The sequence below is a fragment of the Bombina bombina genome, chromosome 1, assembly GCF_027579735.1.
Source record: "Bombina bombina isolate aBomBom1 chromosome 1, aBomBom1.pri, whole genome shotgun sequence".
Classification (NCBI taxonomy): Eukaryota; Metazoa; Chordata; class Amphibia; order Anura; family Bombinatoridae; genus Bombina; species Bombina bombina.
The window spans coordinates 455,158,968-455,182,437 of NC_069499.1; the positions used below are offsets into that span (position 1 = coordinate 455,158,968).

Consider the following 23,470-nt stretch of genomic DNA (forward strand, 5'->3'; position numbering starts at 1 on the left):
ATATTTATTTTGTAGAGTTTGCTATGGATTTGCTAAAATTGTAATTGTAACAAACAATAATATATATATATATATATATATATATACATATATATACATATATATATATATATATATATATATATATATACATATATATATATATACACACAGTATATGTGTGTGGCAACATGACCTGGAATACAATACTGTAATCCGTTTCTGTAAAAGCATCACTCATCAGGACTTTAGCTAAACTTGCACCACTGTGCAGCCATAATATAAGTTTTATTTCCAGAAAGCATCCCACTCGTTTAATTCAGCTATATTCCGTATTTCAGTTGAAATAATGACTAATTAACACAATGCAAAGCCTATGCATAGTTTGCTTTACTTATTTTTTGCATCACCTTAATCTCCGTTCAGAGAACTATCATTAGCAGAATTTGAAGTAACTAAATGTAAAATAACACAACGGCAAAAATTACAGGTACCTGCGGAGAGCCAGATAATAGCTAGGTAAAAATATATGAAATAATTACATGGTTTGCAGCACAGAGCAAGGAGCTTGACTATGGGGAATATTAAACTCGCTGTTCACAATTTTTGCAAATCATAGTCTATGTTACCTGTTTTGTACCAGGGATATCATTGTGATTTTGGGATTGTTTATGGCAGTATTGAGATTTTTTTGTCTGATATTAATAGTTCTAAAGTACAGTAATGCATGCTGGTTTTTATCACCACTGTTTGGAAAGAAAATCAGTGGATTTTATTGGACAGCCCAAAACGTTTAAACCAAAAAATGAAGCATCTTTTTCTTCCAGCGAGAGAAATGAATTGATCTTAAATACATTTTTCATTTACATTTACTTGTTTCAAGTTTTAAGGTTTCCAGCTGTTTTGCCTTTTTTATGGAAATTTTTCTGTTGTGCTTATGAACCAGTGAACAAATGATACTTTAGTATCAGTTATGCATAAATGTGTATTTTTTTATTCAGTTGAATATCAGTCTAACAGTTTTAATGCAACTTGTTTTGATAGAAACAAAACTTTTTAAAATGTTTAATTGTTGGCCTTTAATATACATGGGGCCAGATTACAAGTGGCGCTCAAATGATAGCAATATTGCAGGACCATGCAAACATTAATATGCAACTTGATATTATAAGTTTATGGTAAATCCCATTTACCAGAGAAAAGTGTTATATATATATAAATAGTGTTCATATTACAAGTTGAAATTAAAGGTTGGTGAAAGCCAAAATTGTGCTAGAATATTAAGCATGACTTGAGACCTAAAGTAAATTGTAAGGGTAAAAAAAAAGTTTTCACAAAACACATAAAAAACAAATTAAAAAAAAGTATTAAACTCATATATACAGTTTTTAATAAAAAATATAATTTTAATATTGATAAAATGGTTTTAAAATGTATAAACAAGGTTTAAGGTGTATGGCAAAGTGCTTGACTAGAAAGGGCTTTATTATATAGATATATATATATATATATATATATATTGTATATATGTCAAAATATGTGTATGTGTGTATATATGTGTATTTTTATGTTTATATGTGTAAATATGTATGTGCATACATATATATATATGTATTAACACATATATACACACGTATACACACACACACACACACACACACATATATATATATATATATATATATATATATATATATATATATATATATATTTGCATAAAAAAGAAAAGTGCTCTACCAGGAAAGAAAAACAGCTCATCAGCTAGTTCTATGGTGATTTACCTCCCAGGAGCAACCTCTTTTAGATCAGTGTGCTTTTCACAGAGGAAAACTTTCCTGTAGCATATCAGTCTGATCCCGCCAAGTAAGTTCAGTCCAGCCCTGAAAATACCAGGCAGTTCTCCTCTGAACAAGGAACATGACAACCCCAGATGATCGTTTCGGCCTCCTATGGGCCTCGTCAGTGAGGTGCAGCGACATTCCTCTGATATGCTACAGGAAAGTTTTCCTCTGTGAAAAGCACACTGGTCTAAACGAGGCTGCTCCTGGGTGGTAAATCGCCATAGAACTAGCTGATGAGCTATTGTTTGTTCCTGGTAGAGGGCTTCTTTCTTTGTATGCAAATTAATATGACCCTAGGGAGGTCTCCTTATGGGTGATGGGGGAAACCAGACGTGGACTCTTTGCCCAGTGTGTTTAGAGGAATGAGGCTGCACCTCATTGACGAGGCCCATAGGAGGCAGAAACTATCATCTGGGGTTGTCATGTTCCTTGTTTAGAGGATAATTGCCTGGTATTTTGGAGCTGGACTGACCTTACTTGGCGGGATCAGACTGATATACTACAGGAAAGTTTTCCTCTGTGAAAAGCACACTGGTCTAAAAGAGGCTGCTCCTGGGAGGTAAATCACCATAGAACTAGCTGATGAGCTGTTTTTCTTTCCTGGTAGAGCACTTTTCTTTTTTTATGCAAATATATATATACAGTCAAATACTTTTTTTTTTTTTTTTATAAATTTTTTATTGAGGTATTTCAGGTTAGGCTTACAAACAGTATAAACATACAAGGGAACTAGTCATGCATTAGATTGTCATGCAATATCTTTGAAAAAAAAATGTATAGTCCAGCTCAGTTCAATAATATACAATAAGCCTTATACACAACTTACCAATGAAATAGTAAACAGTTATAGGTAGCAAGGCTAATACATGGTGCCTATACATAAGGGAACCTTCCATAACCAACTCGAAAGGTCACTTATGGACCTAAAATAAGGGAACATGTCTGAAATTAAAGAAAGGCATAATGGACTGGCGAGACCACTTTTGGATCTCACTTCGATAACCTCAGTTTTTATTTTTCTGTAATGATAGTGCGCCATACACCCTTTTTTAATAAACTTTATATTTTACAAATTTACATTCCCCAAAGAAGAAGCATATAATGGTCTCTCACAGACCATACCCTATGACAATAACCAATAGGGGGACTTGGAAAAGGGGTATTAAATGATAATTAGATGAACTATAGCTTATTTGGCTATGCTTATAAAGGTAGAGTAGATACGCTCCTTTAATAGAAACGGTAAAAACCATGCTCATTATACAACTGCAAAGGAACTACTTCTAAGGATAGAAAAAAATAAAATATTTGAACAGATAAAGTATATTAAGGATTTTTGGTGCCAACTAGATAAAATGACGGTATTAACGTATGCTATGTATAAAAAAAATTCTGTACTGACCAGCTAATAATAAGGGGCAATCTTTGGACATTTTATATGGCAATCTGGTGAGGGCAGAGAAAAACTGTACAGTCAAATACCTTTAAACATGCAAAATATGTTTTTATTATTTTTTTAACATGTTTTAAGAAATACTTTAAATTTACATGTTCTTCACTTAGATTTTTTTTTATTTAAAAAAATAAAATATATATATATATATATATATATATATATGTATATATATATATATATATATATATACAGTGTATATATATATATATATACACAGTATATATATATATATATATATATATATATATATATGTATATACAATATGTATCTATGTATGTATATATATTCATATAGATATATAGGTATAGATATCTATTTTACTAGAAGATAATCAGATATAAATATCTGTTAAAAAAAAAAAAACATTTTCTTCCACAGGACATAGGAATTAAATGTGTTCCTAATGCACCTTCAGGTTTAGCACAGTTGAACTAGCTCATTTTCGGGTTTGCATGTGAGTAATAACTCATAAAGCTTTTTGTAATGCGCCCTATGGGGAGAAGGAATTAGCACGGTCGCAATATCCAAAGTTAGCGCACCTGAGTCTTTCGCTTGCGTGCTAACTTTTTACTTTCAACTTGTAATACACTCACTAATCTGGTCATGCTAATTTTTTACTCTGAGTGTAGTTAGCACGTGAGTGGAGAAACATGAGTGTGCCAGTTGTAATTATATATACCTTCCGGTAAGAAGACATCTATACATTCCTTTTTGCCTGGGATTTACTGCATATTAATTCAAAATATATACCATTCATATATATATTTTGTCCATAAAGACTCATCTCAACTGACAATTACTGATTCCTCTATTATATTGGACTTAACATGTATACAAATTGTTTGTAGCTGCGCAGAAGTATTTTGATTTTTCTCTTTCATTACCATATATAATTATATGTGCATTTATAAGCAGGCATATATGTACTGAGACACAGAGAGCCACCAAGGCTGTATTTAGTCCAAAACGACTAGATTATATATAAAGAGAGCCAGACAGAGATATTATTATTAAATCTATGATAAAAAAAGACAACTCATATCGTTATATTCTCCAGATCCTACACACCTCTACTAATATCTATGTGAAAGTTACTCTGCGAACCATAAAGGGGCTGAACGTCATGCTTATAACTAGAAGACATTAACATAAATCATAAAGGGTAGAGCTCCCTGCACGTCAGTCACTGCAGGCTGTAAACCCTCTTTACATAAGATGATCAATAGGACATATGGACCTGTGTGAGATGTTTTCATTCCACTTAATCATTCAATCTAATCACTTGCAGACGTCTTCAAGCCACTCCCTTCTGCTTACTAACAGGGAAGCTGCACTGTAACATGTATTTAATCTATTTAGATGACATTTGCTTTTGTGATACTTTGTAGGATGTTCTTTCAGTATAGAGGATAAGTGAGCAACTCTCATTGGCTGTAGTTGTGGATGGTCTTAAACCGGCCAACATTTATTAGACATTCATGATAAAAAAAATCTGTTTGTTTTGGATTCATGGGTATTGTCAGAGCAACTGATTACGGAGTGTTATTTATACTTGAGCAATTTTGGACTTCTTGAGCTATAAACAAGACAAAAAAAAATACTGATTTAAATTCAGAAAAGGACCATAATCTTTATTTCAAATAAATACATTTGGTTTGATTATACATATTTTTGTGCTTATCAGTAATAAAATTGTGCAATTGGTTTTTGATCATTGTTGGAAAAAAAAAATATGGTTTGATGAAATTCTATTTTTTTTTTATAAATAGAATTTTTTTCTTCAATACAAAATTAGTTTCTATTTTAAATGCATATATATATTTTTAATTAATATATTTTCAGTAAAGTGTTTATTCAATGAATTTCATCATCTGTGTTATATAGATAACTCTTGACTATGTGTTATTTTACTATAGGCTTTTCCAGTATGTTTACATATTTGGTGTGTATATACTATTGGTATAGTTCCTGGGCTTATCGCCATTTGGCCAAATGCTGTAACAAACTCATCACTCTTATGCTTTTAGCCTAGCTGTGTGCATCAAAGTGAGTGCTGGCCTTATGTGTGCAATGTATTTCATATTTTTATGTGATTTTTTCTAATTGCTTTACACCCAAGCTTGCATGGGGTTGCTAACACAGTTGTCTGTGAGTACTGATGAGCACGCAAGGCTGGGAATTTGTCCAGTAGCAGGGGATGAGTGCCACTCCAGTTTGAGAGTATATCATTGTACCCTTTCCTCTTTTGGTTTAGCTTATGGTTGTATAAGGCAAGTCAATGTCAAATTCAATAAAGTTATTTCAAACATACCTTGTGAGCCGGCAGCGCCATCTTTGTTTTCCAATTACTAGCCATTATTATGTGCTTAGTATGGTCTAAAAAATATGTTTTTGTCACGCTACTGTTTTTTGTTATCCAGCCTCTGTATATATATTTTGGTAGTGCAATATTTATGTATTAAAACAAATTTTGACGGACCATTAATGAGATATAAGATTTGAAACTAGATGTTTTTTTTATTATATGCCAGGTCAGTGCCTAAGCGCCAGTCTAGAACCAAAGAAAATCACAATATATAATTATAAGATTTAATAAATCTCATAAAAATATGTAAACCATATGCTCTGCACACACTTTTAAAATCATCCCACAACAGTACATTCTTAATTCTTAGTGAAAATCGGCTTTAAAACTATCAACTTCTCAAATATGTGACATTTTTTGTTGAATTGTAACTGAAGTGTTAAATATGTCCCACTTATCTCAGTCAGTTTAGGTGGTTTATATGAAACTACTAAATACATGAGCACTTCCATATAAATAAATTGCCACTTGATGGCGCTATTGCTCTACAATTGCACCAAAAATAAAAATGTATTATTTTTTTTTAGTAGTTTGAGGCTATCCATTTAAAAACTATTCACAAAAAAACAAAAGGGTAATAAAGAAAAGAAATTGTACTTAAAATCAAGGATTGCTGTTTGAGCACCTGCCCAGATCAGATTTTAATTTTGTTCATTATTATGTTAAATATTGTCTCCTTTAATCTAATACTCAATATTCCTTGAAACACATAACTTGTTCACGTATCTCCTAAAATTCATTTTAGTTTTATCTAATTTACTGTTGAATCATCTTTTGACTAAGGACCTAATGATTAAAAACTCGCTGATATGGAGACAAATTGCATAACATCTTTGGGGGCTTTTTTGAGTATTATATTATATATACACATCTCTTCTTCACGTCCAGAACTTTGCATTGCTAAATAAACAGCTCTCATGCTAACATTTGCCTATCTAAAAGTATTTGAGGGACATTGCTGTACTGATCAGACTTCTTAGACAATCTCACCAGAGAGGAGAGCATTAGATTCCCAGGTTCTAAGTGAAATTTATTTAGTTGAATTTATAATAAATAGATAACACTCAAACTAAATTATTTATAGCATGTAGTATCAAATAAAAAAAATGTTAAAGGGACAGTCTAGTCAAAATTAAACTTTCATGTTTCAGATAGGGCATGCAATTTTAAACAACTTTCCAATTTACTTTTATCATCAAATTTGCTTTGTTCTCTCGGTGGTATTTTTGAAAAGCTAAACGTAGCTAGGCTCAAACTGATTTTTAAATCGTTGAAAACCGCCTCTTAGCTCAGATCAAAGTTTTTCACAGTTAGACAGTACTAGTTCATGTGTGTCATATAGGTAACATTGTGCTCACTCCCTTGGAGTTATTTAGGAGTCCATACTAATTGGCTAAACTGTATGTCTCTCAAAAGCACTGAGATAAGGGGGCACTCTGCAGAAGCTTAGATTCAAGGTAATCACAGAGATCAAAAGTATATTAATATAACTGTGTTGGTCAGGCAACACTGGAGAATGGGCAATAAAGGGATTATCTATCTTTTTAAACAATAAAGATGCTGGTGTAGACTGTCCCTTTAATTTTTTAATGTGTACTGAGCATAAGTGTCCTTAGCTATAAAGTCTACTGTCTTCCAATATTAAAAACACACATATAGTGATTCAGCATTACAAACTACCCTAATTGTTTTATAACCGTATCTTGTATTGAATTATTACATTTATTAACAAAATTGTAGCTTACTGCAATGTAAATCCATACAAATGACATCTGTTCACAAATAAGAAATAATGTCTGCACGCTCATTCATTATTGCAATATCGGGTTTGGATGTTATAAAATTGTTATATATAATTCCATACTAATTCATAATGAATTATAATAAACCAATTATTTATACACATCAGCAGCAATGTATCAATTTTCTGTTTACTTTTTCTTTTTTCAATGTTAGTCTCTAAATTTATTTTTACCTGTTTATATATCATTTCCAAGTTCAACCGATCCAAATCTCTAGTGTGTAATCAGTTTGTGCACACCTCACTAACGCCTGGATTACAACTCGTGCGCTGACTGCAGCGCACGTGCAATATGGTTTTTCTTTAGGCTTCCTCGAGCATCTTCAGTTTTGCTAGCCTCACTAGTCCTTATGTGATTAAATACTAAGGACTGGTGAGGCTAGCGAGGCTGAAGATCCTCCTAGGAGCCTAAGGAAAATCCATATTGCACGTGCGCTGCAGTCAGCGTGCGATTTATAATCTAGGCGTAAGGGCATAATAATCAATGACTCACTGACATGGAGAGAAGTTATGCAAATTGTTGGGGGTTTTTTTAGCATTAAACCATAATGTCTCATTTCCAGAAATTTCTATTGTCAAATTTTCTTTCTTCTCTTGGTATCTTTTTTTGAAAAGCAGGGACATAAGCTCAGGAGTGTGCATGTGCCTGGAACACTATATGGCAGTAGTTTTTCACTAAAATTATCCACTATTTCCTGACACGTAGTGCTCCAGACACCTACCTAGTATCTGTCTGTATCTGTAAATGGAATGGAAACTAAGCAAATTTGATAATAGAAGTAAATTGGATTTTTTATATTGTATGCTCTGCCTGAATCACAAAAATAATTTTTTGGGTTTCATATCCCATTAACCTAAAATTTGCCATTTGTAAAATTCTTTGAGGGACCTCGCTAGACTATAGGGGGTCAATTTATTATAGTGCAAGCAGACATGATACAATGTAGCGTATCATGTCCGCTGCACAACGATAAATGCCGACAGCATACGTTGTCAGCATTTATCATTGCACAAGCAGTTCCTGTGAACTGCTGGTGCAATACCGCCCGCCTGCAGGGGGTGTCAATCAACCCGATCGTATTCGATCAGGTTGATTTCTGTCCGCCGCCTCAGAGCAGACGGACAGGTTATGGATCAGCGGTCTTTAGACTACTGCTTCATAAATTCTGTTTCCGGCGAGCCAAAACATGGGGCATCAAGCTCTGTACGGAGCTTGATAAATTGACCCCTAGAGCTTTAGGAAACTGGGTCCTAAGGACTACAGGATCACATTCTAGTTATTAATGTACTGCTACAAAAATCTTAGACTTAAATGAAGACTTTGCTACCAGTTGTTTAGTGTGCACCTTCTTACAAGGATGAGCCAGCCCATAAGAGTATACAATAGCTTCCTTATTTATAAACTGTGCCTTTAAGGTAGCATTGTGAATCAGGTCTTAATTTATATTCAAATGGAGTCTTCCCTAAAATATCCATATTAGTTGTTAGGTACTTTTAAGAGGTCAGTATTTGAAAAATGAATAGTTTTATTAACATAAAGTAGAATTTAATTGAATGTCCCTGAAAGCCAGAATTGCACGAGAGCTATGTTATGTGAACACACAGAATACTGGCGTATGCTAAGCTCGCAGAGTGCACAAGAAAAGGCTGTGCTAACGTTTCTGTGAAGCGTGTTTGCAAACACCTTCATATTAGTTTACAAAAACCCGTACTATCAGTATGAATCTTTTATAGAGTAAAAAACATATTGTGATGCTCACGGAATGCGCTGTGTCTGTCTCAGTTTTCTATTGTGCATTCCTACAGTAGCACCTGTTTCTGTATCAAATGAAGATCTCACGTTTCTCATTAGGTGACAGTTGTACAGTGTTACAGAGTAGCCACTGAATCGCTCACGTGCAATAACCATTACAAAAACTTGTAAGTGAAGTAAATTTCCTTAACATGGTTGCACTTATCATGCTCAACCGTCTCAGGGAACTGAGCAGGAGAAGATGGATTATGCTCTGAATAACAAGCGGAGAGTAATCAGACTCGTACATCTCTGGGCAGCTGTGTATGGAGATGTATTACGGGAGGATGAGGTAGCTATGGCATTCTTAGAGGTAAGTAATCATATTATATTATGTACAGCTTAATTACCAATATGCATTCATTATACTAATATACATTGTCTGTACACAATCTATTAAGCCAGCACCCCTTTGTTTTACATAAAACATATTGGGCTAGATTACAAGTGGAGCACAAATATCTTACATTGCTCGAGCACAAGAAATAGTGCTTTTATTTTTGCACTCATATTACAATTTAAAAGCAACATTTTAGTACTCAAGTGAAAGCCTATGGTGTACTAACATCTGCATGTCGGATAGCGCCAGTGCGCTAAATCCCTCACATAATAGACTTCTAGGTGGGTGCACTGAAATACTCACTTTGGCTATCGCTCGAGGGCAAAGCTAAAGGTCAGATAGTGGATTTCGTCACTTAATTTTAATCTATGGTTTTGTATTCAAATATAAGTTAAAAAACACTTCACACCACACATATATATACATATATATATATATATATATATATATATATATATATATATATACACACACAAATATATATATTTATATAGATAGATAGACACACACACATATATATATATATATATAATTATATAGACACACACATACAAATAAACACATATACATCTTTGTGCCCTTTCCAGTAAAGCACCTGATTATAGACCATATCCCCTTAAATCACTGTTGAAACATTTTTTTAAATAATAAACCTTGATTTTACATTTAGTATATATAAATATGAGTGCGCTATTGGTTGCACTCCACTTGTCATGTAGTCCATTGTATTATATGGCAATATTTATTAAAATAAGCAATGTATTATACAGAATAATGTATTTAGGGCTAAGGTTTAAATGTGATAAACTAAACACTTTAAATTGTCACACGTGTTTTTCACTAAGTGATTATTGTACTTTTTTATTACTAAGGCTTAAATGTGTGTAAATATTTTTGCTCATATTATTTTTGCTCACAATATTATTCGTGAAAAAAAACACAGTGATTTTATATTCACACCCAAAACAAAAGTCAAAAGCTGCAGCTGATAATCACTGTGTCTATTCATAAAACATCTAAAAAAAATTTGCAAATTATAGTCAAAGATATATGAATACATGAGTAGTGGTTATAAAAATGATCCAAATAGCCCTATATTGTTCTCTGTAAAAATTGCATATATATATATATTGTGTGTGTGCTTTGCTTTGTTGCCTGCTCGGCTGCCTACAGTAAAACAGGGCACCATTCTCTGTGAAGTAATTATGTGCTGCTGACCCAAAGCACGTTATTATTATTTATACAGCTTTTTATTAATTGTGCCAAATGAAAAGTCAGTTTACATTACATTGCGCTTACTCTACAAATGTAGAATGGTTCCAGCAGAACAGTTACTAACAAAAGTCGTGATTATGAAAAAAATGTTATGGGTTTTGAAAATGTTCAGCTGTGTACATTCCCTATAGGGTGTGAGGAGGACTTATGGAATTAACCTGTAATCCAGGCTGTAGTTTCACCTCATAGGCAGAAATGATTTATGAACCTCCCCAACCATTTTTCTGGCCAATAGTGTATCTGTATTTAAAGGGACATGAAACCCAAATATTTTTTTTATGATTCAGACAAAGAATGCAATTTTAAACAACTTTCTAATTTATCTCTATTATCTAATGTGCTTCATTCTCTTGATATCCCTTGCTGAAAAGCATATTTAAATAAGCTCGGTAGCTTCTGATTGGTGGTTGCACATAGATGCCTCGTGTGATTGGCTCACCCATATGTATTGCTATCTCTTCAACACAGGATATCTAAAAAATGAAGCAAATTAGATAATAGAAGTAAATTGGAATGTTGTTTAAAATTATATTCTCTATCTGAATCATGAGAGAAAATGTTTGGGTTTAATGTCCCTTTAAGTAGGCTATAAAGCCTGCTTTAGATAGGCCGTGTTTTTCCTGGACAGTTCTGAATTACACAAACTAGCCTAGATTACAATTGAATGCGCACAATCTGGTATTACAAGTCCATGGTAGAACAGAATTACCAGAGAATGTTTAACATGGCTGGCATCCCTTTAGCGCACCCTATACTTTCAATGGATATTGCAAGTTGAAAGTTATAACAGGGCTAAAAAAGTTATTACAACTTAAGACCTGAAGTAAAGTGTTAGGGCTAGAAGAAAAGTATAACAAAACACAAGTAAAACATATTAAAATAAGGTATAACACAATTATAAATATTAAATATAGAATGTTTATTATTAAAATAAATGCATAAAACTTGTTTTAAAGGGATATGTCAAGGTGTTTGACTGGAAGGGCTCAAAGGTGTATATATTGTGTGTATATATAAGAATGTTAAAAGAACAGAATCAGTATCAGATAAATAAACATTGTGTGTGTAAATATCATAGCACAACAAAGAAAGTATTATGCATAAAACAACAAGCGTGCTGGTACTGATCCAAATGCTATCATCAATAAATATTTAACATGTGATCTATAAATGAAAGTGACATCCGCAACTCACACCAATAGTAAATAAATACTTTAAATTACTGTGTTCTTCACTTAGGGAAACATATTTTTAAATAAAATGTAAAGTATTTCTTAATGCACCTTTGGCGCAGTTAGCCTAGAGGACCTTTTGGTTAGATTGTGAGTGAAAACCAGAATCCAACCTCCAGATGATAGCGTACCTTAGTATTACAACTTTTTACTTTCAACCTGTTATACAATTCATAATGAAATCAATTTTTATTAGTTTCTACCATTTTTTGGGGGGGGGGGAGATTTAACGGGTTTTAACTGGAATATAATTTAAATTGCAGTCAGGAGATTATATTGTATTTTGTCATAAATCAAATTAATCAGACAGACAGACATAGATAGATAGATAGATAGATAGATAGATAGATTAGGTATTTAGACAGAAAGTAATTACATTGTTGCAATTCCAGTTTTTAGCAAAGTAAAATACATAAAATATATAAAAACTTTAGTTATTATCTGAATTGCATTTTTACTAAACATAATAAATTATAATATTTACAACAATGTGTTAAATGTCTTCCATTTAATGTTAAATTAGATATGTTTTGTTACTACACTCACTGAGGATTTGCTATACTAAAAGCAGGTATTAAATAAAAAAGATTACGCTAATTGAATATAATGGTGCGGAGGTGGTAGTATATCTCTTCACATTATAAATATAGTTAATACTAATCTTTTTATGAATGGAATGTTAACTCTCCCTCACTTGTACTTACTTACAGTTAGCAACAAGTGAATAGCTTGAACCTTAGTAGCATTAGGCATTATGAGCCTAATGTAACCGACCCCTGTGTTTGATAGATAAGGCAATGGATGGATCTCCATGGATACTGCAATGGATTTTGTGTTAATGTGTATACACTGGGAGAATTTCTACTTTGTCTCCCACACTTAATTATAAACCTTTATAAATGTCAATAAGTTGCAATTTTCTTAAGAGAATTTACAATGGCTCCCAACTAAAAATATACATAATGATTGCAAAAAGTGGGCAAGTCATTTAGATGCATGATTTTTACACAGAACATTATTTTACAGGTCTGTCTTCATGAATGCTGCAGTAACCTACAATTAGATTGGCTGTGCCTATCATTAGAGGCAAAGAACAATTATTTTATATAGCACTTGTATCCTGCTCCCCTCACAATCCCATCACAACTGCAAGGTTGAACACTATTAACCTATTACAATTTAGAAATACTTTAGCTTTCTTTGGAAAGGTGGAAATATACTGTATTTATAGCAGGCTTGCCAATTGGAAAATAATGCACATCCGATAGCCTCTTAATGTAAATGCATCTATTATGCTGTATGTGAATGGCAGCTAATTAGCTACTCATAGCAGAGATAAATATAAGCACTTTCATTTATTGATTTTTCTATTTTGTGTAATTTTGACTGGGGACATGTGGCAATTTGTTATATGTACAATTCTAGACAATTAAAGGGACACTATCTTGTTGGGAAAACAAACTTTAGTTAACAAAATTACATGCTAAATAAATCTTAGGTAGTACCTTAATTATTTTTGAAAAACATTGGTTTATTTTTTTGTATTAACAGTTTTCACCATCTGGCAGTAGCCTCACCACTTGCTAGAGCCGTGCTGTGCTTTAAAGCAGTGTACTAGCAGGTGTCCTATTTGTTATGCATGCAATTTGTTCACAACTGCAAAAGGCCAATTCTACAGTTAACATTGTGTGTGTGTTTGTGAGTGTGCATGTGAGTGGGCGTGCGCATGTGCGTGTTTGTACCTACACTCTCACTGAAGAAGACTGACAGCTGCTGCAGGATCTCCTCCAAAATGATTATATAAAGCAGTAGCCAGCACCCTCTGTTCTCGTACAAACAGCATAGACATATATATCAGTAACATATTGTTTTTGTATGGGGATTATGCCCTGAAACATTACTAGAATAACCTTGTATCAATCTGCGCAGAAACAGAAGGTTCTGAATATGTCTCTGTATATACCGTGTGACACAGTATGATATGATCATTTTGGAAAATTGACCAATGTGTTGAGAACCGTCTCATCATTTGAAGAACGCTGTGCACACACAAGAATACCCACATGTGCACACACACATATAAACGTACACAATTACAGGCGCATGCTATGTAAAATGTATGACATGTAAAAGCATAACATAACAAATAAGGTGTAGAATTTGGAGTATATTCCATTCTAGCCATACATTTTATTAACAACAAATATCTTTGAAAGTCTATGAAGATTTTTGTTTGCTGCCAGTTAAATTACAGCTGCAATGGGATCTAGCATTCCATGTCACTCAGATAGGCCTTACACTGTTTAAAGGGCCATTATTGTGATAAAATGAGAGGATGTTATTTAATTACTAGTGACGCTGAAAACATGTGTTTAGCCCCCTGCAAATGTATTAAACACATGGTTAAAGTGCTACTCAGGAGCCCCAGAGCACTGCAAGTCCTGAGTGGAAACGACTGCTGATCCATTAAGCAGCACTAGTCACACAGCTGGTTCGTTCGACTAGCGCAGCTGATTCAATCAGTGCCAGTTTTCATTGGGGTCCAGTGCTATGTGGGTCCCAAGCTGTACTGTAACTATGTGTTTAACCCATTTACTTTGCAGCATCACTAGAGATACATTGACATGCTGTAATGAATAAGAGCGTGTAATTGTATCACTATAATGGGCCCTTTAATGTGTGTAATTGTAGTGTTGATGTTATCTTTTCTAACCACCTTTAGAAATAAATAGTTTGCATCAGTGCTATTCTAACTGATTCGCTTACTAAAGTACAGCCTCTCTGTATTAAGTCAGATTGAGAACACTGTAATGATGTACGGCAGTGTCAGACTGTGTCAATATGTCCTTAACCCTTCATTTGCCATGCAAGTCTGCAAAGCAATGCACCACACCTTTCTGTAGCAGACAATGATTAAATAGGATTTCGCTATACAGCTGGCATACTTTTGTGTTTGTGCTGCATTCTATGCTCATTTGCACATTTCTATTCAGTACAGGACCTTATTATTTTTTACCATTGAATGCCTACTTCATGCTAATTGCCACACATTATTATCTCTCTATTTTAAAACTATGAATTGTATGTTTTAATCTTCTCCACTGGCACATACTTAGTATATTATGATACATTATGGTGTGATTTAATTTCATGCTCAATATAATCTTCTAAAATATATTAGTTTGTAATCATTAAATGTAGTAACCATACCCTGTAGTAAAATATATGCATTTGCTGTTTTCATAGGAATTCTACGCCTCTGTATCTGATGACACAAGAACAATTGTGGCTCTGAAGGAACAGTTACCAGAACTAGAGAGAACTGTGAAACAACTGTAAGAAATGTATTCGCTCTGCTTATTTTATAATTAATAAACAGTTCCGCCTATTTGCCAAAGAAAGAAAATCGGTGGTGAAATCACTTTTTTAGACTGCATAATGTTTAAGAAAAAAAGGTTTATCCTAATGTCTAGATTGTTTCTGATGTTTGATTGGAATCCTACAGATATTCAAGCATACTCTGCATAATATAAAACATGATTGGAGATAACGCAGAGAGGCGTATTTGGTTTATTCATAAATGTTAGCATTTTATATGGATATCATATTTTTCTATAAAAGATTAGTTCAAATCCGTCTAATTAAATGGAAACTATGTCCCTGTTTAAAATTGTAAGAAACACTCTACACAATGTGCTTTTTGATCTCCTGTGGCAAACAAATGCAGTCTTCCAGGAGCAGACACTTCAAGTGCAAATTCCTATTTGGTTATGCTAATAATGTAATTTGGACTTAAATGAGCAATCAAATTTAGTAACCAAAAGTCTCTTGCGACCCTATGGTTGTTCTGATAAAATGTTGGCCGAACGAGAGGCTTCTACAGACTTCCACAGCGTGAAACTTCATAAGAACTCAAATGAATATTGTTCTTACTGATTTTTACAATTACTTTATTGAAGTAATAGCGATAAAATAATTCAAGTGCTTTTTCACTAGTTCACATTTGTAGAAAATAAGGGACTCATTATGTAATGAATTCAATATCGTTCTTTAATATTTTCAAGGCTAGTATTAATAGTTTTGTTCTTTTACATAGCCAGTCATAAAAATACAGAAGATCAACTGTGTAGTTTAACTAAAAGAATTAATAATATATGAAAGGCAAGATGTAACAATGACTCCTGTCTCACACAGACAGACAGACAGACAGAAATATAAATAGCTGGCATTTTATGTTGTAATTTACTTCTGCCTTTGCTCATACCAACCCCTTTAACTCCCAATCAGCTAGATTACGAGTTTTGAGCGATATAGGGAAATTAACGAACGCAACAAAAGTGGCGTTATTTAATCCCCTATAGCGCTGCCATTACAAGTTTTAAAAACCAGGCTTGTGCGTGCGATATGGTTGCGCTGAGCTCCATAACACACCAAAAACAAGCGTTGATTTGACATGCTCGTGCACGCTTCCCCCATAGACATCAATGGGGAAAGAAAAGAGCTGCTTAAATCCTATTGGCTGATTTGAACAGCCAATAGGATTTTAGCAGCTCTAATTCCAATTGGCTGATTCAAATTTTTCAGCCAATAGGATTGCAAGGGATGCCATCTTGAATTGCGTACCTTGCATTGAAGATTCAATGTACGGCGGCGGCCATATGAAGGGGATGCTCCACACCGGACGTCTTCAGGATGGACCTGCTTCACGCCACCAGGATCAAGATAGAAGATGCCGCCTGGATGAAGATTGAAGAGGCCGTCTGGATGAAGACTTCTTGCCGCTTGGATGAGGACTTGGCTGCCGGGATGAAGATTGAAGAGGCCGTCTGGATGAAAACTTCTCACCGCCTGGATGAGGACTACTCCACTGGGATGAAGATCGCTCAAGTGGGACTTCAAAAACTGTAAGTGGATCTTCGGGGGTTAGTGATAATTTTTTTTTTAAGGGTTTTTAGGGTGGGTTTTATTTTTAGATTAGGGTTTGGGCAGTAAAAGAGCTAAATGCCCTTTTATGGGCAATGCCTATCCAAATGCCCTTTTCAGGGCAATGGGTAGATTAGTTATTTTTTAGAGTTAGGTTTTTTATTTTGGGGGGTTGGTTGGGTGGTTGGTTTTACTGTTGGGGGGGTCTTTGTATTTTTTTTTTACAGGTAAAAGAGTTGATATCTTTGAGGCAATGCCCCACAAAAATCCCTATTTGTAGTTTATTTTAGGCTAGGGTTTTTTATTTTTTATTTTGGATGGGCTTTTTAATTTTGAAAGGGCTATTAGTTTAGGTGTAATTCTTTTTTACTTTTGATAATTTCGTTTTTTATTTTCCGTAATTTAGTGTTTGTTATTTTTTGTAATTTAGTATTTCTTTTTTTTGTAATTAGATAGTTTGTAATTTTTATATTGTGTTAGGATTTTGTTAATGTGTAGTTTAGTTTTAGTTAATTGGTAGTTAGTTTAATTTTAGTTTAATAATTATATTAGTTTAATTGTTAGTTTAAACTTAGTTTTTTTAAATTTGACAGGCAAATTTTAATTTAATTTAAGATAGGTAAATTATAATTTTAATCTAAAGTTAGGGGGTTGTTAGGTTTAGGGGTTAATAGTTTAAATTAGTTTATTGCGATATTGGGGGCTTTCGGTTTAGGGGTTAATAGGTTTATTATAGTGGTAGTGGTGCAGTGGTGTAGGGCTTAATAACTTTAGTATAGTGGGGGCAATGTGGGCAGACGGCAGATTAGGGGTTAATTATATTTGAATAATGTTTGCAATGCAGGAGGGCGGCGGTTTAGGGGTTAATAACTTTATTATAGTGGCGACGATGTTAGGGACAGGCGAAATAGGGGTTAATACATTCTATTAGTGGCGGCGATATCTGGAGCGGCAGATTAGGGGTTAATAAATGTAATATAGTATTTGCGATGCGGGAGGGCCTCGGTTTAGGGGTTAATAGATAGTGGCATTACGGATCTTGTCGTTTTAGGCTGTAACGCTCGCTTTTTAGCCTCACCGCAAAACTCATAATACCAGCGCTATGGGAATTCCATTAAAAAACATAATTTTTAAGAGTGCAGTACTGACATTGCGTAAAAGGCTTGCAGTACAGCTATACTGACAAGACTTGTAATGCCTGCGGTGCTGTTTTTAACGCTGAAAATACCATATTTTCGATGTTAAAAGACGAACGCACAAACTTGTAATCTAGCTGATTATTTGGTAGCACTGCCTCAATACTTTTATTGGTATTTGTCATGCAGTGCTACCCCTGAGTTTCAAACATACTAAGAGTTTTCAGGTTGTTGTTTTTTTTTTATTATGAAGGTTGTTACCAATTTGGGAAAACGCCACCCTAAAGCCCATACATAACACATACATAGAAATCTTTCTGCATATAAAGCTCTGGGGAAAAAATAAGGGACCACTGCAAAATTATCAGTTATTTATAGGTATGTGTTTGAGTAAAATAAACATATTTGTTTTATTCTATAAACTACTGATAAAATTTCTCCCAACTTCCAAATAAAAATATTGTTGTTTAGACCATTTATTATATTATATATACCACTGCTGTGGTCATCACTATCCTCTTGCAATAAGACCAGCTGAATTGCGAAAACAGTGCTATTAGTACTTACAAAAGTAATTGGAATAAAAAAATAGAAAAGTTTTGATTAAGGAAAAAAAGGGTTCAATTTTGGCTTTACTGACAAAGGGATACCGTGAGTCAGGTTGCTTCCATCCTTAAAATTTAAAAGATGAGGTTCATAAGAACAAGGTCAAGCAGCAGACATTGGGACAATAAAGCTACAGACCATCAGAGGGCAAAAACGACTCTCCACTGCCTGGGATGACTGCCAACTCATTTGAATGTCACTCTACAAATGTAGGATGACATCAAGAATGGTAGATGGCAAAAGAATGGGAAATGGCAGTTTGTGTGAAGTGCACGGCGAGGACAGGGCTGAAGTTGTGTAAACCTAGAAAAAAGACCTTCATCAATGAGAAAAAAAGAAGAGCCAGGCTGAGGTTTGCAAAAGACCATAAGGATTGGACTGTAGCAGACTGGAGTAAAATCATCATATCTGATGAGTCCAATTTTCAGCTTTGCCCAACATCTGGTCATCTAATCTTTAGACGGAGACCTGGAGAGGCCTACAAGCCACAGTGTCTCGCACCTACTGAGAAATTTGGTGGAGGATGATGATTTGGGAGTGCTTCAGCAAGACTTGAATGAGGAAAATTTATGTTTGTGAAGGACACATGAATCAAGCCACGTACAAGGTTATCCTGGAAGAAAACTTGCTTCCTTCTGCTCTGATAATGTTCCCCAACTCTAAGGATTGTTTTTTCCAGAAGGACAATGCTCCATGCCACACAGGCAGGTCAATTAAGGACCACCAGATCAAGACCCTGTTATGGCTTGCCCAATCTCCAGACCTGAACCCCATTGAAAACCTCTGGAATGTGATCAAGAGGAAGATGGATGGTCACAAGCCATCAAACAAAGCTGAGCTGCTAACATTTGTGTGTCAGGAGTGGCATAAAGTCACCCAACAGCAATGTGAACGAATGGTGGAGAGCATTACACATTAAAGCTGTGATTGAAAATCAGGGTTATTCCACCAAATATTGATTCTGAACTCTTACTCAGTTAAACATTAGTATTGGGTTGTTTAAAAATTAATATGAACTTGTTTTCTTTTCATTATTCGTGGTCTGAAAACACTGTATTTTTTTTTGTTATTTTGACCAGTTGTCATTTTCTACAAAAAAATGCTCTCTATAACAAAGGTTTTACTTGGAATTTGGGAGAAATGTTGTTAATAGTTTATAGAATAAAACAATTTTTTTTTAATTTTACTCAGTTATATACATATAAATAGTAAAACCAGAGAAACTGATAATTTTTCAGTGGTTCCTTAATTTATTCCAGAGCTGTATATGCTTTATGCTGTGGTGACAGATTGGTGTGTCTGCTGCTACTTGGAAATTTAATGCTCTAAACGTGGCTTTTATTGGTACAAAGAGTTATATAGATATATATGTATATGTGTATATATATATATATATATATATATATATATATATAAGAGAGCCTTCAGACCAAATCCCACCATAGCTGCCTAAACCATCCCCCAGACTAAAAACACTCTAACTCCAGACAGCCTCCAGACCAAACCACACCACAGCTGCTTAAAGGGACAGTATACACCAATTTTCATATAACTGCATGTACTAGACACTACTATAAAGAATACTATGCACAGATACTGATATAAAAATTTGGTATAAAAACGTTTAAAATACTTAGAAGCTTCCAGTTTAGCTCTGTTTTAAAGGTTACTGGAACACCCACTGCAAGTGAGAAATAGCAGACACTCGCCCCTCCCCCTGCATATGAAAAGTCCCTTTACACAAACAGAAGCAAGCTGGAGTAGGCATATGTCGGTATTCTCCTAAAACTTTGGGGCTTGGTTAGGAGTCTGAAAATCAGAACAATGTTATTTAAAAATAAGCAAAACTATTATTTTTAAAAAAACAAACTGCATGGGCTATATAAATGGATCATCACCAAAACATTCATGCAAAGAAAAATCTAGTGTATAATGTCCCTTTAACTCTAACTCCAGGCAGCCTCCAGACCAAGCCCCACCAAAGCTGCCTAAACTATACCCCAGGCTGAAAACACTCTAACTCCAGACAGCCTCCACACTATTTGCAAAAATTCCTTATACTAAAATGTATTACTGATTTTAAGGGCAAATGCACATGCCCTCTGAGTGCCCTGTGCACCAGCATTCAAACACCACATCGTCTCATAGAGTCAGTGGTGGCTTGTATGAAACAAATTAAGTCTTCACTGATGTAATACACCCTCCTAAACTCCCTGAGCATTCATGGTGTTTGAAACTTGGTCCTCAATCCACATTCAGCATATGTGCATATTGCCACTGAAATAGTGATAACTTTTACTAGAAGCATTTTTGCTAATAGAATTATATTGCAAAACTGCTGCTATTTAAAAATGAAATACATTTCTGTACATTTAAATCTTTTATCCCTTTAATCTCTGATGCATATATAAATAGATTGTGATATTTAGCCCAGCTATATCCAGTTCTGCTGCATCTCATATTTAATTATGTGACATTGTGGGGCCTAGTTATCAAGCTGTCAACCTCAAATACGCTGGAATTCCGCAGCGTATTTGTGGCGAGGCTGATTCGCCTTAGTTATCAAGCCCTAGATACCGGCAAAAGTAGAATTTAGTGACGTAAGCTTCGATCCGCCGGACTCAGTCCGACACAGATCGATTCTTACGTCACTCCAGATGTTCCGCACACAAGTGCGGCACAATCTGACTACTTTTGCTAGTTATCAAAAAACTAGCAGGTACGCTCGGCACCTTTCCGGCCCAGCGTACCTGGTTTTCAATCCGCCGCCCTGGAGGCGGCGGATCCCATAGGAATCAATGGGAGTCTGACCATAACGAAAGTTCATGTTCGCTGCTGCCAGACATCCCATTGATTCCTATGGGAGCTCTCTACACCTAACACCCTAACATGTACCCCGAGTCTAAACACCCCTAATCTGCCCCCCCCCCTACACCGCCGCAACTAAATAAATGTATTACCCCCTAAACCGCCGCTCCCGGAGCCCACCGCAAGCTATAATAAATATGTTACCCCCTAAACCGCCGCTCCCGGAGCCCACCGCAAGCTATAATAAATGTTAACCCCTAAACCGCCGCTCCCGGTCCCTGCCGCAACTATAATATAGGTATTAACCCCTAAACCGCCGCTCCCAGACCCCGCCGCCACCTACATGATACCTATTAACCCCTATCCTGCCCCCCTATACCGCCGCTCTCTATAATAAAGTTATTAACCCCTATCCTGCCGATCCCGGACCTCGCCGCAACTAAATAAATAGTTTAACCCCTAAACCGCCGCTCCCGAACCCCGATGCAACCTATATTAAACTTATTAACCCCTAATCTGCCCCCCCTACACCGTCGCCACCTATAATAAGTTTATTAACCCCTATCCTGCCCCCCCCCACACCGTTGCCACTGTAATAACATTATTAACCCCTAAACCTAAGTCTAACACTAACCCTAAAACCCCCCTAACTTAAATATTAATTAAATTAATCTAAATAATATTTCTCTTATTAAATAAATTAATCCTATTTAAAACTAAATACTTACTTTTAAAATAAACCCTAATATAGCTACAATATAAATAATAATTATATTGTAGCTATCTTAGGATTTATTTTTATTTTACAGGCATCTTTCAATTTATTTTAACTAGGTACAATAGCTATTAAATAGTTAATAACTATTTAATAGCTACCTACCTAAAATAAAGAGAAATTTACCTGTAAAATAAAAACTAACCTAAGTTACAATTACACCTAACACTACACTATCATTAACTAAATTATTCCTATTTAAAACTAAATACTCAAGAAAGAGGTTATTCTTATGGGGAATTGGAGTCTATCAATCTTCAACCTAATGGAGAGGAGATTAAGAAGTTGGCCTTTGTTTCTAACTTTAGCAATATGAGTGTCAAATTACATAGAGTGATTTGTAAGAATTGGTTTATGCCTGACATCAGGGAATTTAAATTTCCACCTTTTTCCTCTATTAGAAAGGGTAATTCTATTGGTAAGCAATTGGTCAGGGCTAAGGTAAAGTCCATGAGGAATGTACAAAAGGTTTTTCGACCTATTGAGAATGGGACTTTTCCCTGTCTCAACTGCTCTCATTGCAATAGTATTATTAAGGGTAATACAATAAGTCATCCCCATTCAGGTAAACTTTTTCATATCAAAGGCCATTTTACTTGTAAATCGTCTTATGTGGTGTATGCTCTGAAGTGTCCGTGTGGACTATTATATGTTGGCGAGACGACACAGAGTGTTAAGGAGTGACTCACCCAACATAAGTCTACTATTAGGAACTCCAAAATGAGACACCTTCCTGTCCCCTTTCATTTTTTGAGAGGGGACATCAGGTGAATCAGTTAAGATTTATGGTACTTGATTTTGTTTCTAAAGGTACTGTTGGCTTTGACAGGGAAAGGATGTTGCTTAAAAAAGAAGCTATGTGGATACACAGACTTAGCACGTTACATCCTAGAGGGCTTAATAGAGAGTATCATTTAGCAGGTCTGTTTTAATATTCTTCAGGTTAGGGAGAGGACAATAAGTGACAATAATAAAGAAATAAAAAAATTAAAAAAAGAAAAAAAGAAAAACTAATAACAAGAAAATAACATCCCAAATCTATGAAATGTATATATAGTATGCATCTAAGGGATTTGTGGAGAGTGATAAACTAGCTTATGGTTTATGTTAAAATATAAATGGAATTCATTAAGAATTATA

The 23,470-nt window shown here is 34.6% G+C and overlaps 1 protein-coding gene across 1 annotated transcript in view; it reads left to right on the forward strand.

Moving 5' to 3' along the window:
- The window catches only part of LOC128645442 (rap guanine nucleotide exchange factor 4-like), a 388,555-nt gene that overhangs the window by 263,939 nt on the left and 101,146 nt on the right, over positions 1-23,470 (forward strand). Inside the window, exons 15-16 of the mRNA XM_053698451.1 lie at positions 9,398-9,548; positions 15,329-15,417. Of these exons, the coding sequence (XP_053554426.1) occupies positions 9,398-9,548; positions 15,329-15,417 (240 nt within the window). The remainder of the gene's footprint in view (positions 1-9,397; positions 9,549-15,328; positions 15,418-23,470) is intronic.